Here is a 19982-nt window from a genome sequence, read left to right as displayed (position 1 = left end):
GATAATAAGTTGTGGAAATTAATCACAGAACCAGAATGGAGCTAAGATATCAAAGTTAACTATCGAAATATCTGCAGGAAGTCTTACTCAATGAAAGCAGAGCCACTGTTGACTTACTTTAGTGACCATTTCATTTCCAGAAGGTAAAGGAAATGATCCAGGGAGCCAGTACTCTGAGTCTTATCTTTGGCCTAATTTGACTACGAGGGGCTTAATTAGACAAGTTAACCTAATGAAAATCCTGAGAGAAAGGCCATGCCATTCATTCAACAAATGAGTAGCATTGAATGCCTTCTGTTAGCTATGTTCTGTTCTAGATGCTAGAGATTTAGCAGTGAATACAACAGACAAAATCTCTGTCATTATAGAGCTTTCATTTTAAAAACTTACAATGATCTGTTGTCCAAAAATACTAGCTTCATGGTTACTTAACTGCAGGGACCTTAACTTTCACTTCACTTTAGACATCTGCTTGCAGGGCCACACTCTGGATGTTGTTGTCATCTGGGACTGCTTGTTTCAGAAATCTAAAAATTCTAACATCTTAATTCCCACATTGTGTACTCTTCGGTCTTGTGGAGATCCACACTTCCTTGGTTGCCTGGATTTTCTCCTTGTCTATCAACACTTATTTTCCTGGCCTCTTTCTTTTTCCTACACAGTCTGTGTCTCATTTTTGGCCATAAGGACTGTTCTTCCACCCATGCCCTTGGGTCCACTTATGCTTCTGCTGCCTCCACCCACCACCAAAACTCCCATTTCCAGATCAGTGGTAACAGTCTGCATTGTCTACTATTAGACCCAAGCAGCTGAATCCTGCTAGTGAATCTGAAATATCTGAAAAAATCCGTACCACCAGAAATTCGTGGTTTTCCATCTCTGCTAAGCTAGTAGCCAACCAGTAAATCCTTTTGTCTGTCATCACTACTTTCCCCCATTTGACTGTTCTTCCAATAATTATTCTAAATTACTTAGCCTTTAGCTGCCAATCTCTAGACCCCCACCCTTTTTTTCCCTTTCTTTCTTTCTTTTTTTTTTTTTTTTTTTTTTTTTTTTTGAGACAGAGTCTCCCTCTGTCATCCAGGCTGGAGTGCAGTGGCCCGATCTCGGCTCACGGCAAGCTCCACCTCCCAGGTTCACGCCATTCTCCTGCCCCAGCTTCCCGAGTAGCTGGGACTACAGGCACCCGCCACATCGCCCGGCTAGTTTTTTGTTTCTTTTTTTTTAGTAGAGACGGAGTTTCACCGTGTTAGCCAGGATGGTCTAGGCCCCCTTCTTTAAGCAGACGACTTTGCCTATTACTTGAATGAAAAAAATTGAGGCTGTCATTCTTGAGCTCCCTCAGTTTCTGGTCTTCCACCTGTTTTCTATATCTGCAACTCTCCCTACCTCCTTTCCCTCAGCCTCAGAGAATGATATGTCCCCTTCTGCTTCTCCCGCCCCAGCCTAACCTCTTCACCTATGCCCTTGATCCAATCCACACTTATTTTCTCTATGAATTTTGTCCTTCATTCATTCATTCTCTTGCCCCTGTCTTCAGTATCTTCCCTTGTGCTGGCTGCAGTGGTATGCTAGTAAATTGGCTCTCCTGGAGAAAGAAACACAAAAGACCCTAATATGTAGCATCTGCCCATTTCTGTGGTGTAAATACTCTCACCATGGTGATTTTAAGTTACCAACATGGTGCCAGTGATGCTGGGAAGAAGTACACACAATCAGAGCTGATAAGGGATGGCTGCCAACGCCACACCACCTCTTATTTCTTAAAGCCTAAAAATACGGTTCTTCCAATTCCTTAAAAAAAAATAAAAATAAAAAACAAATACTTAAAAAAAAAACAACCTTCCTTGACCTATGCCTCTTTCTCCATCTCCTCTCTCTTTTCTGTTTTTCTTTTCTAATCCTGCCTTCTCAGAAGAGTCTATACTTGCCTATTTCCTTATTCGGTCTGGCATTGGAAACCGTGAGATGGAGTTAAGGATGGTTGTTGAGAAGGTATATGTTTTGAGCATTGCTGAAATTGGAATGAAAGGCATGCTGGATTTAGTCTTAGTAGTCACTGTAAAGAAGTTGGTCACTGGCCTAACATACCAAGGACTCAGCTCACCTGGTGTGGAGTGGTTTTGTCCTGACAGCAGACTCTGCACACATTCCTTAGTTCTTGTGTGTGCTTCACAGGTGGCAGTACCATTTAGCCAGTTAACCAAGCTAGTATTCAGAGAGTTGTTCTGATCCCTCCCTTACCACTCACTTCTCCATCCAATTAATCACCAAAATTGTGCTCATTTTGACTCTTGGATATTTATCAAAATTATATTCCTCTACTGTTGCTTTAGAAAAAGATCTCCTTACCATTTTCTTGGAGTATTACACCAGTCTCCAAATTGGTTTTCATGCAGCTGGAGTCTTCTCCATAAAATGTGTCTTCCACATTGCCACTAGAATGACCTATGTGTTCAAGATTGACCATGTCACTCACATGTTCAAAATAATTCATGGGCTTCCTGTCACCTGTAGCAGTGGGTTTCAGCCCTGACTGTTCATTAGAATCACCTATGAAGCTTGTTAAAAATACCAATGTTTAGGTCTTACTGTGGGTTTAGCGGATTAGGGTCTCTGATGATGGGGCCTAGACAAATTCTGTAGGTGATTCTGATAAGACTTACTAGCCAATAGATTAAAGCCCAAGGTTCTTAGCATAGTGTACAAAGCCTTTCACCATCTGGTCTTTGCCAGCCACTCCCTCCATCCTCACTTTTCCTGTTTCTCATTTTGTAGTTGTGATACCAAACTTACTGTAATTTCTTCAGTGACTTAACTTGAGCTGCTCCTTCCATCTCTAATGCTTTTCTTCCCTTCTTTTCTCCCTTTACCTGTACAACTTCAGTTTACTCTTCATGAAGCTTCCCTGGCCACTCAAATTGGGTTAAGTGTCCCTTAGCAGTACCTTGTACCCTATATATTGATTTGTCTTTGCCACCATAATGTAATCTTCTTGAGGGCAGAGACTGGAATTACTTTATGTTCTTAGTGTTTGATTCAAAGTGGTTGCTTTGTAAATGATAACTGGCAGACTAATAAACAGGAAGAGGAATATGGAACAAAGCTGGAATATAGAGAATTGGAATACAGAGTTCCTAAAATTCAAAGAAAAGGTATGTAAGATGCCAGAGATAGTCTCTTAAAGGGAAAGTTGTTGTAAGGTGATCATAGGCAGTATCTGTACTAAACAATTGGAAGTAATATGTGAAGGAAAGGGATAGGAAAAGTGGCCATATGAACTGATTATTTATTTATTTATTTATTTTTGAGACAGAGTCTCACTCTGTCGCCTAGGCTGGAGTGCAGTGGTGCGATCTCAGCTCACTGCAACCTCCTCTCCCAGGTTCAAGCGATTCTTCTGCCTGAGCCTTCTGAGTTGCTGAGACTATAGGCATGTGCCACCGCACATGGCTAATTTTTGTATTTTTAGTAGAGACGGGGGTTCTCCGTGTTGGCCAGGCTGGTCTCGAACTCCTGACCTTAGGTGATCCACCCACCTCGGCCTCCCAAAGTGCTGAGATTACATGCATGAGCCACTGTGCCAGGCATGAACTGATTTTTAAATAATATGCACAAGAAAGAAAGAAGGATACGAAACCAAATGGCTGGGTGCAGTGGATCACGCCTGTAATCCCAGCACTTTGGGAGGGTGGAAGTGGGCGGATCACCTGAGCTCAGGAGTTTGAGATCAGCCTGGCCAACTTGAACCTGGGAGGTGGAGGTTGCAGTGAGCCAAGATCATGCCACTGCACTCCAGCCTGGGCAACAGAGCGAGATTCTGTCTCAAAAATATATATATATATATATTTTCCACCAGGAACACAATCCTGGTGGAATAATGAGCTAAAATTTTGAAAAAGGTTGGGCTGACCTTTTACATTTTATATGTAGAGAACGAAAATGAGGCCAGGTGCAGTGGCTCATGCCTATAATCCCAACACTTTGGGAAGCCAAGGCGGGAGGTTCACTTGAGCCCAGGAGTTCGAGACCAGCCTGGACAACATGGTGAGACCCTGTCTCTACAAAAAGAAAGACAGAAAGGGTGTTGGGGTGGGGTGTGGGGCAGTAGGGGGAGAGAGAGAGAGAGAGAGAATGAATATGTCAAATAAATAATAGATTCTTACCAACAAATGGACCCAATAATCAGATACAGAGAACAAATGAAACTTCTTAGCTTTCTTGTCTTCTCTGATATGGAGAATGAGCTACACACAGACTAATAAGGGTAGAAGTGAGAAAAATAAGAGGAGAAAATTGAAGCCCAAGATTGGGGAGGAGATTGTATCAGAACTCTGGATGCTCTAAAATGAATTCACATTTCAGGGTTAGATTCTGAGAACAGTTGTTAATGTCATTGCTGAACTAATAATCTTTGAGTAATTATGGTGAAATGTGAAAATGTGTAGAAGCCTGTGGAGGAATAATGTTCTAAAATAAAAAATAATGTAGATTCCATAGATTTTTGTAAACTTGATGTTACTTCCACAAAAGACTCTAGAGATCATTTTTAAAGATTTTCAAATATTATACTTAAAGAAAAGATGAGCAATAAAAGTTATGTGGGCTCTCTAAGAATTCATTCCAGATTACCCAGTTTCTACCCATAAATTCTACATTTACAGTTTAGGAGGATGCTGCAGCTGTAATATGTCTGGATTCCCATCGGGTATTTGACAGTCTACCATTCTATACTTGGGAACATGAAGGAGAATTGGATTATAGTATGGGTATAGTTATTGAACAGTGGAACTCAATCTTAATTTAGTTACTCATTGGCAGCCTGGCAGGAAGTCTCTTATGGGCTGCTGTTTTTTGACCGTGTTACACTCATCGGTTTAACACCTCCTCCCCGCTTCTCACTCTCAGCTGGCAATCTTGCTGTTTATTGCACCAAGAAAATAGAAGCACCTGAAAAAAACTTCTTGGTCCTCCTATTGCCAAATATACTAATCTTCCTACATTTATACTCATATTCTCTGACATGCTTCTAATTCAATTGGATGGACTGCCACTGTTCCTTCCACTTGTACATTGGTCCTCTTCATTTTGCCTACTCATTGTTCCTAGAATTTTCTCTTCTCATTCTAGTTTTTCATCTATTTTCTTTTCTCTGTTAGAGAAACATGCTATATTTCAGCTTAGAAACAAGCTATAATATTAATCAGGTGTTTTTTTTTTTAACCTCACTTATCTCATGTACCCCTCAAGCCACCTCCCATTCCCTTGCATGCTTTGTGGCAGAACTTCTCAAAAGAGCTGTCTAAATTGCTTGCCTTCATTTCCTCACCATTCTTTCCCACTCCGTAAAGACCGTTCTTTGAAAAGGTTGTCAGTAACTTCCATGTTGCTAAATCCATCGGTCAATTCCCAGTCTTCATCTTACTTAACTTCTCAGAATTCTCTCTTTTTTTTTTTTTTTGAAACAGGATCTCACTCTCACCCAGGCTGGTGTGCAGTGGTGCAATCTCAGTTCACTGCAACCTCTGCCTTTCAGGTTCAAGCAATTCTCATACTTCATCCTCCCAAGTAGCTAGGATTACAGATGCACAGCACCATGCCCGGCTAATTTTTGTATTTTTAGTAGAGATGGAATTTCGCCATGTTGCCCAGGCTGTTCTTGAACTCCTGGCCTCAAGTGATTAGCCTACCTCAGCCTCCCAAAGTGCTCAGATTACAGGTTTGAGCCACTGCACCCGCCAGCTTTCTCTCAGAATTTTGATACCATTGATTACCCTTTTCTGTTTCAAGCTTTCTTCACCTGGTTTCTGGGAGATACCACTCACCTGATTTTTCTCCCACCTCACTTGCTGTTACTTCTCAGTCTCCTGTTGACTCAGCCATGCTAAGCCCAGGGCTCAGTCGTAACACTTCTTCTCTGCTCCCTTACACTCATTCTCCAGGTCCCCATTGTTCATTATAGTAGCCCCTAGCCACATGTGGCTTTTGTCTGCTATATTGTGTGGCAGAAATTATAGAACAGGCTCATCATCTCAGAAAGCTCTGGTGAGCAGCACTGCTCTGGGTTATTTCATCTGTCTAGTCCCATGGCTTGAAAAATTTATCGATGACATGCTGATGATTCCCAGATTGATTCACTAGTTCCAGCTTCCCTGCTTGTTTCGATCTGCAGCTGCCTGCTTGATTACTTAATTTCTAAGAAAGCTGTCACACCTTACATAGCTACAACTGAACATTGTTTTCCCTCCCAACTGCTCTTATGTCAGTCTTACCTATCAGTAAACAGTACTATTCTTCACACAGGCTAAAACACCTTATAGTCTTTTGTGGGTGGACATGGGGAGGGACTTCCATTCTTGGGGAGAAATGGTTTCAGGGGAACACTTCTATTTCTTCTTTCCATGCCTTACTTTAGTTCCTGAGAAGCAAGAATGGATTGACTTTTCTCTTTTTCCTTTGCAATTATTTTTTACCTCTTTTCCTCTTGCACTCAATATCCAGTGCATCCAGCATGCATTTATCTCAGTGACTTGAAACTTACATTTACCAGATACCCACATAGTCCATTTACTTATTCCATTCAAGGTTTTGCTCAAATATTACTGCTTCAGACCTTCTTTGTCCATTCTATCTGAAGCAGCATTCCTATCACTCTATACCCTTACTTTGTTTTACTTTTTCATCGAATTAACATGATCTGACATTATAGTGTATGTTTGCTCTTCATCTGTCTCTACCCCACTATAATACATGATGGTAAGGATTTTGATTCTGCTCTAAACTCAGTGCATAAATTAGTAGCTCACATATAGTAAATGTTCAATGACATTTGTTGAATTAAATGACATATTGATGAAATTTCTGATGACATAAAATGAGGCAATGTAGCTAATACATTAAATCAGCATTTGTTTATGTATCTTTTGTTTTTGCTTGTTCATATTTTACATTTTATCAGTTGCTATATGAGAAAAAGTGAAACATTATTTTACTGAGAAGGTCATTTATATGATTATAGGCATTTGTTACTATGTCTTTCATTTATGATAAATGTTAAGGATATAAAAATTCTAGGAATATTGTTGGGGCAAGCTTTATTATGATATAACAATTTATTAGAAATTGAAATTATAGTAATAAAGTTAGATTTAAAATTGGGCATTATAGCTATAAAAGGTAAAAAGTAATAAGACAGGGTCCCTGGCCTTAAGTAACTTGTAACCTAGAGGGTGAAAGAGTTATAGATAAGTAACTACAGGATGTGTCTATGTATTTTGGAAGCAGAGGCAAATATATAATGGCCTAAGGGCATCGTTATTAAAAATGTATCTACTTCCAGAGGTTCTGGACACCTAGAATGATACAGGATGATAAAAATTAGAATACAGGTGTGTATAAACAGTGCTGGCAGACTCAAGGAGGACACATGTGACTGTGCTGGTGATTAGAATTAGAATCTTGGATAAAATGAAACTGCATAGATATCCAAGTGAGGCTTTGTAAAATACGGAGATAAAGAAGCCATGCCAGTTTAAGAGCATTAGATAAATCCCTCAGCTTGGCCTAGAAAATGTCCCTCAATAAGAGAAACAGACAGATCTAGCTGACCAGCTGCCAGCTTTCACTTCTTACCGCCACGCTGAGTTAGCTGGAATCACTTTAGCATGGCAAGATGGATGGCTCTACCTTGTGGTAGTCCAAGCTGGAGGGTGGTAGTAGTCAGAGCAACTAATGTAATACCATCTTTAGGCTCACAATTTGACCCATAATTTGCCTCCCATAATTTTATTTTATTTTTTCCCCTTCCATAATTTTAAAGTTAAAAATATCTGCATAGGCTGGGCCCAGTGGCTCACATCTGTAATCCTAGCACTTTGGGAGGCCGAGGCGGATGGATCACCTGAGGTCAGGAGTTTGAGACCAGCGTGGCCAATATGGTGAAACCCCCTCTCTATTAAAAATACAAAAATTAGCCGTGCATGATGGCGGGTGCTTGTAATCCCAGCTACTCGGGAGGCTGAGGCAAGAGAATCGCTTGAACCCAGGCGGCGGAGGTTGCAGTGAGGCCCAAAATCGCGCCACTGCACTCAAGCCTGGGTGAAAGAGTGAAACTCCTTCTCAAAAAAAAAAAAAAAAAAAAAAAAAAAATTGCATGATATTGATTAGCTCAGGAGGCAGCAGGAACAGGTATGGAAGATGTGTTAGGACTCTATTCCAGGGCGATTCCACTTGGTTGAGCAGTTGATATACTGCTTTCTGGTGCTCTGCCAGAGGAGTGAGGGGGTGAGACTGAAATATACCCTGTGCTTTGATAGCTGTGTGCCCTGCTGTGAAGCTGCTCCCATCAGGAAGGGATGTTTTTTCCTAATTCGCAGAAAGCCCTGCGTAGTCTAACACAGCTGTTTTCTGCCTGGTTTATCTTCAAGTGCCTAGAATAATGTGTGGTACAAGAACTGTTTGGCAAGCTGAAAGAAACTCAAGACAGATTTCCAGATTTGAGCATTTCGAAGTAATTAAAGATCACTCTGGGCCAGGTACAGTGGCTCCCGCCTTTAATCCCAGTACTTTGGGAGGCTGAGGCGGGCAGATCACTTGAGCTCAGGAGTTCAAGACTAGCCTGGGCAACACAGTGAGACCCTGTCTCATTTTTGTTTTAAATAAAAATAACTTTTAAAAAGTCTGATTTTAAAACTTGTAATTCAAAATATCTTCCTGTTTGCTGCACAACTGTAAGGAAACATTTTTCATGCTTCTTCCTGGTAAAAACTATAGAGAAAGGGAGAACAGGTAACTAAAGAGAAATATCCTGTTGCTATCCCAGAAATAGAAATTTATCCTTTAGTCTTCTAGAAATAACCTTCATTATATTGTACACAAAAGATTAATTCATTTAAAAACTTCAATAAAGATATGAAATTTGATGATGATTAATAAATTGATATTTGGTTTTAGTATTGTCTAAGTTCCTATGTATCCTCAAATACCTTTCATCCTAACAGGAAAGTAATGGCTGTACCCAGGAACTTTGAAGACCTTTTTTTCTCGATATTTAGATATTCCACTGCCTCCTAGATTCTAGTGTTAAGAAGACTGGTCTAATTCTCCTTTGCATTTAACTTGTGATTTACCTGGAGGTTTTAAGTTAAGAACTGGAAGGGGAAAAGTAGAGAGCTATTATTGAGTTGCTTTTTCAGACCACTGTGTTCCAAGATTCCCTCTCAAGAGGAATTCTTGAAGTAGGCATTTTTTTAGTGTGCTCCTAAAATTTAAAAATTTCATTGGTTGTTTCATACATCGTGTATGAAGAATGGCCACTGATTACGTCACAACTTTATTTGTTAAAATTATTTGTGGTTTACTATTGTCATTAATATGTTTGTCTTTTTTTTTTTTTGTAGGTGAAGCTTTGTTCTAAGAATATTTGTTTCATCTAGTTTATGAGCCCAAATGATATAGACTCTAAATGTTATAGCAGTGGTGAAAGACTGGTAAGTATATAATGTAATAAATATTAACCATCAACATACTTGATTTTGAAGGCTTGAAACTACATAATTATGTGACATTCGTTAAACCCCAGAGTTAAAACAGCTAAACTTTTCTTAGCAGAGATGGATGTATAGTTTGTGATTTATCCATACAACGGTATATTGCATGATGGTTTAATGGAATGAACATAACATTAAGAGGAAAAAGCAAAGTTACCAAAGGATATATACAGTGTACTATTTATATCTGGTTGTTGGCTATAACCTCATGTTATATATTCTTTGTTTCTGGTTACTTTAAATATTAGAAAAAAATTTAAAGAAAATACTGTGCAATCATCTTTTCAGTTGACATTCAAAATGGCTGAAAGTCATTCAATTAAATTCAATATTTCTGTTAGGAAGAGGTGAATGCTTCCTAATGTACAAAGCAAAAGTGTCCCCATCACCACAACTGATATTGTTCTGTTAATGCAAACTAATACAATTAGATAGAATAATGGAAATTATATGAATATTGGATAAGATAATTCAGAATTTTTGTTATTTGTAGATTATAGAGTATTAAATCTGGGAAATTCAAAACAAAATAATAAAAAAGCTCAGAAAGAAGTTTAGATATATGATTATTATATCAAAAGAAATCCACTTCCTATGTGCCTACTATATACCAGTTTTAAATCCTAGAATATATAATGGAAAACAAAATCCCATTCATAATAATGGCAAAAATATAAAGCACCTTGGAGTAAACCTAACAAGAAATATGTAAAACCTACCCTATGAAGTAACAGCAATTTCTACTTCAAGGAAATAATAAGATAAAGGTGCAAGTAGTATAAGGGTGTTAATTGTAGCTTTGTTTATGATAATAAAAGACTAGAAACAATCTATTCAAAAATAAGAGATTGGCTGCATAGTAAACTATAATATAATGCAATATATGTAATATTTACATGTAGCAGTATGCCATACAGCTATTAAAGAGTGAGAGCTCATGTGAAATGTTTTTCAGTATATCTAAATGAAATAAAAGCAAGTAACAGACCATGTGTATACACTAACCTATTCATATAAACATGTATATATTTTATGTACATTTTTAAATCAAGAAAAAGCATACATTTCTGTTGAGATTATGCCTTTTACTGATATGGCATTAACTGTTATATCTAAAAATTTATATTGATTTCCATTATCTTAATTTCTAGAAGATAGACTTAATTATTCCCATAATTTTTCAGTTTTTCACATTTTTAGTATTTCTAAAGTTGCAGTGTATCTTGCAATGGATAATGCCATATAAGCACTTGTGAAGTAGTTGACGTGGTCTGCACACGAGCGCACTTGATCATAGACTTTCACTTTGTCAGCACTTCAGCAGACTTCGGTGCATTGCTGGTACTATACCTGTTGAGTTTTAAGTGTCTTCCTGGTTGTTTTCTGAAACTTTCTGCTGATACCATTTGGTAAGATCAAGAAAGCACCAGCATATAAACTTATAGAATGACATTGGTAGCTTTGAAGGAAAATCCCGGAAACAATAGTGCAGTACTCTTAAACGCTGTGTCATGAATGGTCTTGATGGCCCAGGAGGTGATATTGTAGGGAAATTTTATGTGATAAGAAACATTGTGTCATAGTTTAATTCTTTTTTAGTGGTGTACTAAATAATTATGTATCCTAAAATTATTAACAGATTCAGTGAAATATATTAAAATTGGATAAATATGAACGGAATATTAATGAGGTTATTGGATTTATTGAATAATTTTACTTTCTGAAAGTATATAAAGAACCAATATTAATATATAATAAAAGTTATTGCCACATTTTAGAATAATGAGAGATGTACTTTATACTTTTCTGTCTTCTTTCTAATGTACAAAAATATTAAAAATAATGATGTTTGTTATACTAAGAGAGAGTTATTGTAACACCTAGAATTCTGATGGGAATCAAAGAATTAAACTATGAGGTCCCAGAATGAACAGGAACTAAGTTAGTATTAGGAATTTCTCTGGTATTTCCCCTTCATGTTTATCTACTTCTCTTTGTATCGCGTTGGTTCATTTTTACCTAGTTGGCTTCTTCTGACCCTCAGCTACCTCATAATGACTACCATAGCCGCATCTGTATGTGACCTTTCAGCACATCAACTATATCCCTTTAGTTTAAATTCCTGAGAGAGAAAGAAAACCTGATTAGTCCAGTTCCTCTTTGCAACCCACACTATACAAGTCACATCTTGTGATGAGCATGCATTGTAGCTAAATTGGGGCCCAGAGCCTGACTGTGCCTCTTGGCAAGAGGCATGATCATATGCCCACTGCCCTCTCAGCAAGGGTTGTAGGAAGGGCTTCCCCCTGAAGCGGGTGAAGGGAGGGGAAACAATACATGTCTTATTTAACTTAACATCTCTACGTTAAATGTCTTTTAAAGGTTATTGGATACCTCAAAATTACTTTTGGCCCAGAGATGAAACTATTTTGAAACTCTTTGGGGATTTTGTTGTTCATGGTTTTTCTCTTCTGAAAATTTGTACATTTTTCTCTGTATTTATGTTCCCCCATTCTGTTTGCTGTACCTTATTTCCCTTAATCTTAAAATGTCACATTACCCTTTATTTGATTTAAATGTCATAAGAAGTGAAGGGTCATAACTTTAACTGTTAGAAGTATTCAATTTTTATTCACCTGACTGGAAATCCTCTTATTAACTGAACTTTGGTGTTTGGGGAGGATGGGGCAGTGATTGTGGGCTCTATCAAGTGAAAAATGGGTAATAATTTTAAAATGCCAATTTATTATAAAATATGTAAAGCAAGAACATTTTATAAGTAATGGGTTTATTTTTATTGTATTTAAGAAAGAAAGTCTTCTCTCTTAAAAAGAGAAAAATGTCTTCCTTCCAGGTGCTGTCACTTACCCATTCTCAGCTATGCTCAGGTATTTCAAACCTGGGACTCATTTCTGCCACGGCAGGAATTACTTAAGAAGCACCCGACTAGGTTAGAACTATGCCTGAAAATATTATAGGGTTAAGTACCAATTCCCAATAATTTTAAGCCAATCTTCAGTTAGAAACAAACAACAAAAACACATAGTTTTAAAAGTAAATTTGTATTTGTTTTCCTAATCTTTTTTTGGTAATATTTATTTTATAGCTCGGTCATGAGCACCGACAGTAACTCATTGGCACGTGAATTTCTGACTGATGTCAACCGGCTTTGCAATGCAGTGGTCCAGAGGGTGGAGGCCAGGGAGGAAGAAGAGGAGGAGACGCACATGGCAACCCTCGGACAGTACCTTGTCCGTGGTCGAGGATTTCTATTACTTACCAAGCTAAATTCTATCATTGATCAGGTAACATGTTTATGTCAAATACTTATTTTCATCAATATATGATAGTTAACTATAGCTGCATGGTTTTGAATTACATACTTTCTGAAGCCTCCTTGAGATAAAGTCTAGTCTTTCACATTATTCCACTAAAAAAAAAAAAGTGGACCTATTTATAACCATATTGTTTATTTGAATACTTTCAAAATATCTGAAATATCTTAGAATTATGAATGGCCTAAGAACTAAATGGTTTCATATATACTATGCTTTTTATCCTAATATCAGTGAGATAACTATGGTTGTTAGTAGAAATATAAGATATAATCTTATATCCCTGCATCTTATGTCAGAAACATGATGAATTTTCATTTTCAATGAATGTCAAGTATGTTTTTGAAAAAGTTTTGGAGGCTGCTAATTCTGGAGTGAAAGCAGAGAGTCTTTTTATGTGAACGAATAATTACTGAGTCTTTTAGCTTGTATACGTCTAATTTTTCAAACATTGTTGTTTTTGGCTTAATGTGTGATATGACCATATGGTTTTGCTGTTTTCTTATTATAAAATTAACAGAGTTTTAAAACTAGTTGAGACTAGATGTTTTCATCTAACCTTCTTTTACAGATGAGAAAACAGATCTAGAAACATTAAGTACTCACATAAATTAATTTTAAGGCCAAATGTGATTTATATCTTTATTTCCTTTTAGTAGAAAATGAATAATTATTTTGTGAATGTAAAACTCTACAATCTGCTTTCAGGGAACTAATTAATATAGTTAGTTGAAAAAGTAAAGTGTTTGTAACACCAATATGATGGATTTTTTTTAACACTTTGAATGTTACCAGCTTTAAATGTAAAATTGGCCATCATTAAATAAAATTTCTTTGCTATGAAAGCACTTTGCTAATAAATAAATATATTGAGTAAATATGGACACTAAAACAGTACCTCTGTTTTCACTATAAGCTAAGGAACATAGCAAATACAAATTAGAAAGCATTTACTTGTCATGGAATTTTTCAGGACTTTTGTAGGTTTATGTTTTTTTTCTGAGGCAGAGTCTCGTTCTGCCACCCAGGCTGGAGTGCAGTGGTGCGATCTTGGCTCACTGCAACCTCCACCTCCAGGTTCAAGTGATTCTCGTGTCTCAGCCACCTAAGTAGCTGGGACTACAAGCGTGCACCACCACACCCAGCTAATTTTTGTATTTTCAGTAGAGACACGGTTTCACTGTGTTGGCCAGCTGGTCTTAAATTCCTGACCTCAAGCAATCTACCCCCGTTGGCCTCCCAAAGTGCTGAGATTACAGGTGTGAGCCACTGTACCCAGCCAAGTTTATGTATTTTTATTCTTTTTCATGAATGTGATTTGTTAAATGAGTGATTAAATATAATTTGATTTCTATATATTTGTATGACTTTTCTATAAATAAAATTTAAAATCAGAAAAAATTATGTTAGACCGTGTGTAGTGATTTTTTATTTTGAAATTTTGATTATTTAATATGTACACCATGCTCTGTTCTTCTTCCCCATGTTAAAAAAATTCAGTGCTTTGTCTTTTTTAAAATATACCATATAAATAGCATCAGAAATAGTAAATATCCAGGAATGACTCTAATAAAATATGTACAGTACTTCTGCATGGAATTCTATAAAAGATTATTGAGAGAAACTAAAGAAGACCCAAATAATTGGAGCATTATATAATGTTCATGTATTGAAAGAATCAATATTATAATCATACATGTTTTCTCCAAATCTGTAGATCCCAATCAAAATCTTTTTTTTTTTTGAGACGGAGTCTGGCTCTGTCGCCCAGGCTGGAGTGCAGTGGCCGGATCTCAGCTCACTGCAAGCTCCGCCTCCTGGGTTTACGCCATTCTCCTGCCTCAGCCTCCCGAGTAGCTGGGACCACAGGCGCCGCCACCACGCCCGGCTAGTTTTTTGTATTTTTTAGTAGAGACGGGGTTTCACCGTGTTAGCCAGGATGGTCTCGATCTCCTGACCTTGTGATCCACCCGTCTCGGCCTCCCAAAGTGCTGGGATTACAGGCTTGAGCCACCGCGCCCGGCCCCAATCAAAATCTTAATAACAGCATTATTAAAAATAACATTATTGAGATATTCACATATCATAAAATTCACCCATTTTATGTGTACAATTCAATGGCTTTTAGTGTAGTCACAGATACGTGCATCTGTCACCACAGTTAATTTTAGAATATTTTCATCACCTCCAAAAGAAACTCCATACCTTTTAACTATCATTCCCCTATCCCTTCCATTCCCCTACCCCTAAGCAAACACTAATCTACTTACTATTGCTCTAGATTTTATGCTTTGTCTTTTATGTCATGAAATGTCTTTTAATGTATTACTGAATGACTGAAATAATTCATGTCATAACAGCAGCAATAATTTTTCTTTTGGGAATATTTTGCCAGTCTGTAGTGTTAGCCATTCTAAAAGAATATGAAGTAGTATCTTATTGTAGTTTTAGTTCACATTCCTCTAACAACTAATGATGTTGATCATTTTTTCATTAGCTTATTGGCCATTTGTGTATCTTCTTTTAGGAATGTCTGTTTAAAAGTTTTACACCATTTTTAAGGTCAGGTTATTTATTTATCATCAGTTGTAGCAGTTCTTTATGTATTCTGGATATAAGTCTATTGGATTACAAATACAGCATTTTCTTTGTATATATGGTAAAAAGAATACTTTCTCTTTTAAGTCATAAAATATATTTTAAGGTATTAAATGACAATTATTTAGGTCATAAATTAAATAATTTTTTTACTGTGGTGGTATTTTTTAATCCCTTCTTTCCACCTAGTCACTTTTGGAATATCTGTGTCAATAATAGTAGGAACAGTAGATGTGCCTTTGGAGTGAAAATAAATAGCTGTTTAAAACATAGGCTTTTATCAACATTCAGTTCTTTCAGTTAGGAAATGGAGAATGAATGTTTGAGTTTTTAAGGGGAATTAATTGAATGAGATTTTATCATTTAAGATGGAATCATAACACTAGGCACATAGTTGTATGTTTTAGGAGGAAATTTAGTTTTTCTATCTCTGCTTCTCATGAATAGGAGTACTTCTTGGGTACTCTGGGGTGATTTAAACCCTTTCTCACCCACTGGAGTCCTTTTGCTTTATTAATATTTATTTATTTATTTTTGATACAGAGTCTCACTTTTTCACCCAGGCTGGGGTGCAGTGGCACAATCTTGGCTCACTGTAACCTCAGCCTCCAGGGTTCAAGAGGTTGTCATGTCTCAGCCACCTAAGTAGCTGGGATTACAGGCATAAGCCATCACGCCTGGGCTAATTTTTTAAAATATTTTTAGTAGAGACAGGGTTTTGCTATGTTGGTCAGGCTGGTCTCAAACTCCTGGACCCAAGTGATCCTCCCATCTTGGCCTCCCAAAGTGCTAGGATTACAGGTGTAAGCCCCTGTGCCTGGCCTATTAATAGACATTTAATATAAAGAACTAAATAGACTTTATTGAGGTATAATTTACATAGAGTAAATGCACAGATATTGTGTATATAGTTAGATGAATATTGACAAATACACCTCATATCAGTAGTCCCAATCCTTTGGGGGGCCGAGATAGGTGGATTACTTGAGGCCAGGAGTTTGAGACCAGCCTGGGCAACATGGCAAAACCCTATCTCTACAAAAAAATACAAAAATTAGCCAGGTGTGTTGGTGTGTGCCTATAGTCCCAGCTACTCGGGAGGCTGAGGTGAGAGGATTGCTTGAGCCTGGGGGAATCAAGGCTGCAGTGAGCCATGATCGTGCCACTGCACTCTGGTTTTGGTGACAGAGTGAAACCCTGTCTTGAAAAACAAAACAAAATCCAAATATTTACACCTGTGTCGTCACCACCAAGATCATTGTTTAGAATATTTCCGTCACCTTAGAAAGTTTTGTCATGCCTTTTTTCAGTCAGTCCCACCCCTTCACTTACTGCAAGACCACCACTGTTGTGACTTTTAGCATCTAAGTGTAGCTTTGGAATCATGTGGTATGTACTCTCATGTCTCTGAAATTCATCCATGTTCTTGCATAATTTAGTAGTTCACTACTTTTAAATTTCTGATTAGTATTTCATTGTAAGGGTATACTGTAATTTGTTTAACCATTCATCTGCTGTTTAATCTTTTGAGCTGTATGCATTTGGCCATTATGAATAAAGCTGCTTTGAACATTCCTATAAAAGTCCTTGGATATATTTTTATTTCTCCTGGGTAAATATGTAGGCATACAATTTGTGGGCAAAGGGTAATGTTTGTTTAATTTTGTAAGACACTGCCCAACTGTTTTGCAAACTAGTTGTACCATGTTTCATTCTTACCAGCAGTGTATGAGAATTCCAGTTCTATATCCTCTCTAATATTTGATATTGCCAGTCTTTTTAGTGTTAGTCGTTCTAAGTGAATATGAAGTAGTGTCTCATTGTAGGTTTAATTTGCATTTCTCTGGCAATTAATGATGTTGAGCACTTTTTCTTTTTCTATATTTATGGGTCTTTCTAGACTGCATTGTGTTCCACTGATCTTTGATGTAGTCTTTTATCAGTACCCTGCCTAGATTACTGTAGCTTTTATAAAAATAAGTTTGGAAATTAGGTGTTGTAAGTTGTCTGATTTTGTTCTTGTTTTTAAAGAAAGTTTGGCCTTTCTAGATCCTTCATATTTCCATATAAATTTTAGAATCAACTTGTTATTTCTACAAAATGCACACCAGGGTTTCAGTTGAGATGATATTGAATCTATAAATCAATTTAGAGAGAATTGACACTTAACGATGTTGAGTTTTCCGATGCATGAACATGATGTCAAACTCTATTTACGTCTTCTTTAGTTTGTTTCTCTGCACTATTGAGTGGTTTTCATTGTAGAGGTCCTGCCTGTTGTTTGGTTAAATTTATTCTAAATATTTTATTCCTTTTTGATGCTATTATAAATGGTATTTGAATTTTTTTATTTTCCTGTTGTTTGTTGCTCATAGAAATACAATTGCTTTTCGTATGTTGACCTTGCATACTGTGCCTTTGCTAAATTCATTCATTAGATCTTGAAACTTTTCTGTAGATTCCCTAGGATTTTATATGTAAATAATGATGTCATCTGTGAATAATGACAATTTTATTTTTTTCCCAATTTGCATGCCTTTTATTTTGCTTTCTTGACTTTTGCGCTGGCTTCTAGTACAAAGGCAGGTGGAAGTAGTGAAAGTGGACATCCTGGTTTAGTGTCTGACCCAAGGAGAAGCATGAGGTATTTCACCATTAAGTGTGATATGAACTCTCAGTTTTTCTTAGACATGTTTTATCAGAATGAGGGAATTTTCTCCCATTCCCAATTCATTGAGAGTTTTTATACAGGATGGATATTGAATTTTGTTAAATGCCTTTTCTCCATCTGTTGAAACTAACATATGACTTTTCTTTTTTATTCTGTAATGTAGGTGAGTTATCTTGATAGTTTTGTTTGTTTGTTTGTTTGTGTTTTTGTTTTTTTTGTTTTTTTTTTGAGACGGAGTCTCAACTCTGTCGCCCAGGCTGGAGTACAGTGGCGTGACCTTGGCTCACCGCAACCTCTGCCATCCAGGTTCAAGCAATTCTTCTGCCTCAGCCTCCCAAGTAGCTGGGATTACAGGTGCCTGTCATCGTGCCTGGCTAATTTTTGTAGTTTTAGTAGAGATGGATTTCACCATCCTGGCCAGGCTGGTCTTGACCTCCTGACCTCATGATCCACCCATCTCAGCCACCCAAAGTGCTGGGATTACAGGCATGAGCCACTGCGCCTGGCGATAGTTTTTAAATGTTTGCATTCCTGGAATAAACTTCACTTTGTTCATAATTTATTATACACAGAAATTTAAATCTATTCTTAGGGAAAAATACTCTTTTTAAATATCAAAAACATTCTTTTTAATGGTTAAAGATGACAAAGTTGAATATTTCCACCACACCACCATGCCCAGCCTATCTTTGCTTTTAATCTCGGCACCTGTATCAACTAGATGAGTGACTTTAGTTAATCACTTAATTGCTCCAGAGCACAGTATCCTCATCAGTAACAGGACATTCAGCTGGATGACTTAAAGGATCCTTCCAATATAAGAATGGTCTCTGTGTAATATTTGAAAATAATGGTTTCTGGTTTCTTCTATGTCCTATTGCCAACATATATATCAAAATTGGACTAGTATACATGACCATGTGTTATAAATACTACTTTTAAAAATTTCAGTGATACATAATTTCCATACCTGTTGCACTCTGTGGATGTTTTATAAAGTTGTTATTTGTTTTGCTGAGTAAAATATGAAGTTTTATCGAAGAGGGTTGTACATTTCTGAACAAAATATAATTCAAACATTATAATAGGTTTTTTAAAATCTTTGACTATTTTCTATGTAGGAGAGTACTTTATTCTTCCTACATTTTTGTAGTATTATCACTTTAATGTATAGTACTGCAGAAATGGCTTACCTATAGTGATATATAAAATAAATAGAAAAACATCAGACCTTTAAAAGTGTGACTACAGTTTATTCACTGCTTTACTCAGCAGACCATTGAGTACCTACTATGGCCCAGCACCTCTTAGATGCAGAGATGAAAGGACAGCGACTGTCTTTACCAGGAGCTCTTCGCTTTTGAAGAGATAGACAGATAAATAAATGATGACAAAACAGTGTAAAAAGTATTTGGTGAATGTAGTGGAGAGGGGTCATCAGGAACTGCTTTTTAGATATTGATATCACTAAGTAGGAATTGGCAATGTAAAGAGGCAGGAAACACCAGACCAGAGGAATTGCACATGAAAAAACACGGGGGCTAGAGAAAACACAGCACATTCAATGAACTACAAGTAGTTTAGTGAAGTGCCAGCAAAGGCTGTATTTTGCTTTGCTTTTGGTGAAACGGGGATTGGCTAGTGAGAAGACCTGAAGGGCAGAGGCCGTGACATGGCAAGCCTTGTATACCATGTTAAGAAGTCTTAATTTTATTCTGAAAACATTGGGAAAATTTTTAAGCAAGGGAATAGGCAATGAGAATTATTCTTCACATTTGACAAGTGAGTTAATGGTAAAATTGTCAAGAGTTGTCTCAATAGGAGAATAAT

The 19982-nt window shown here is 37.1% G+C and overlaps 1 protein-coding gene across 8 annotated transcripts in view; it reads left to right on the top strand.

The window, feature by feature from the left end:
- Positions 1-19982, top strand: part of LYST (lysosomal trafficking regulator) — a 226267-nt gene that overhangs the window by 44053 nt on the left and 162232 nt on the right. For all 8 annotated transcript variants that reach the window (XM_037986053.2, XM_007989866.3, XM_007989871.3 and 5 more), the window contains 2 exons: positions 9399-9488; positions 12655-12853. In XM_037986053.2, coding sequence (XP_037841981.2) covers positions 12662-12853 — 192 coding nt within the window. In that variant the 5' untranslated portion in view covers positions 9399-9488; positions 12655-12661. The remainder of the gene's footprint in view (positions 1-9398; positions 9489-12654; positions 12854-19982) is intronic.

Source organism: Chlorocebus sabaeus, chromosome 25, assembly GCF_047675955.1.
Source record: "Chlorocebus sabaeus isolate Y175 chromosome 25, mChlSab1.0.hap1, whole genome shotgun sequence".
Taxonomy (NCBI): domain Eukaryota; kingdom Metazoa; phylum Chordata; class Mammalia; order Primates; family Cercopithecidae; genus Chlorocebus; species Chlorocebus sabaeus.
Note: the sequence above shows the minus strand (reverse complement) of the source record. Positions and strands in the feature narration are given on the sequence as shown.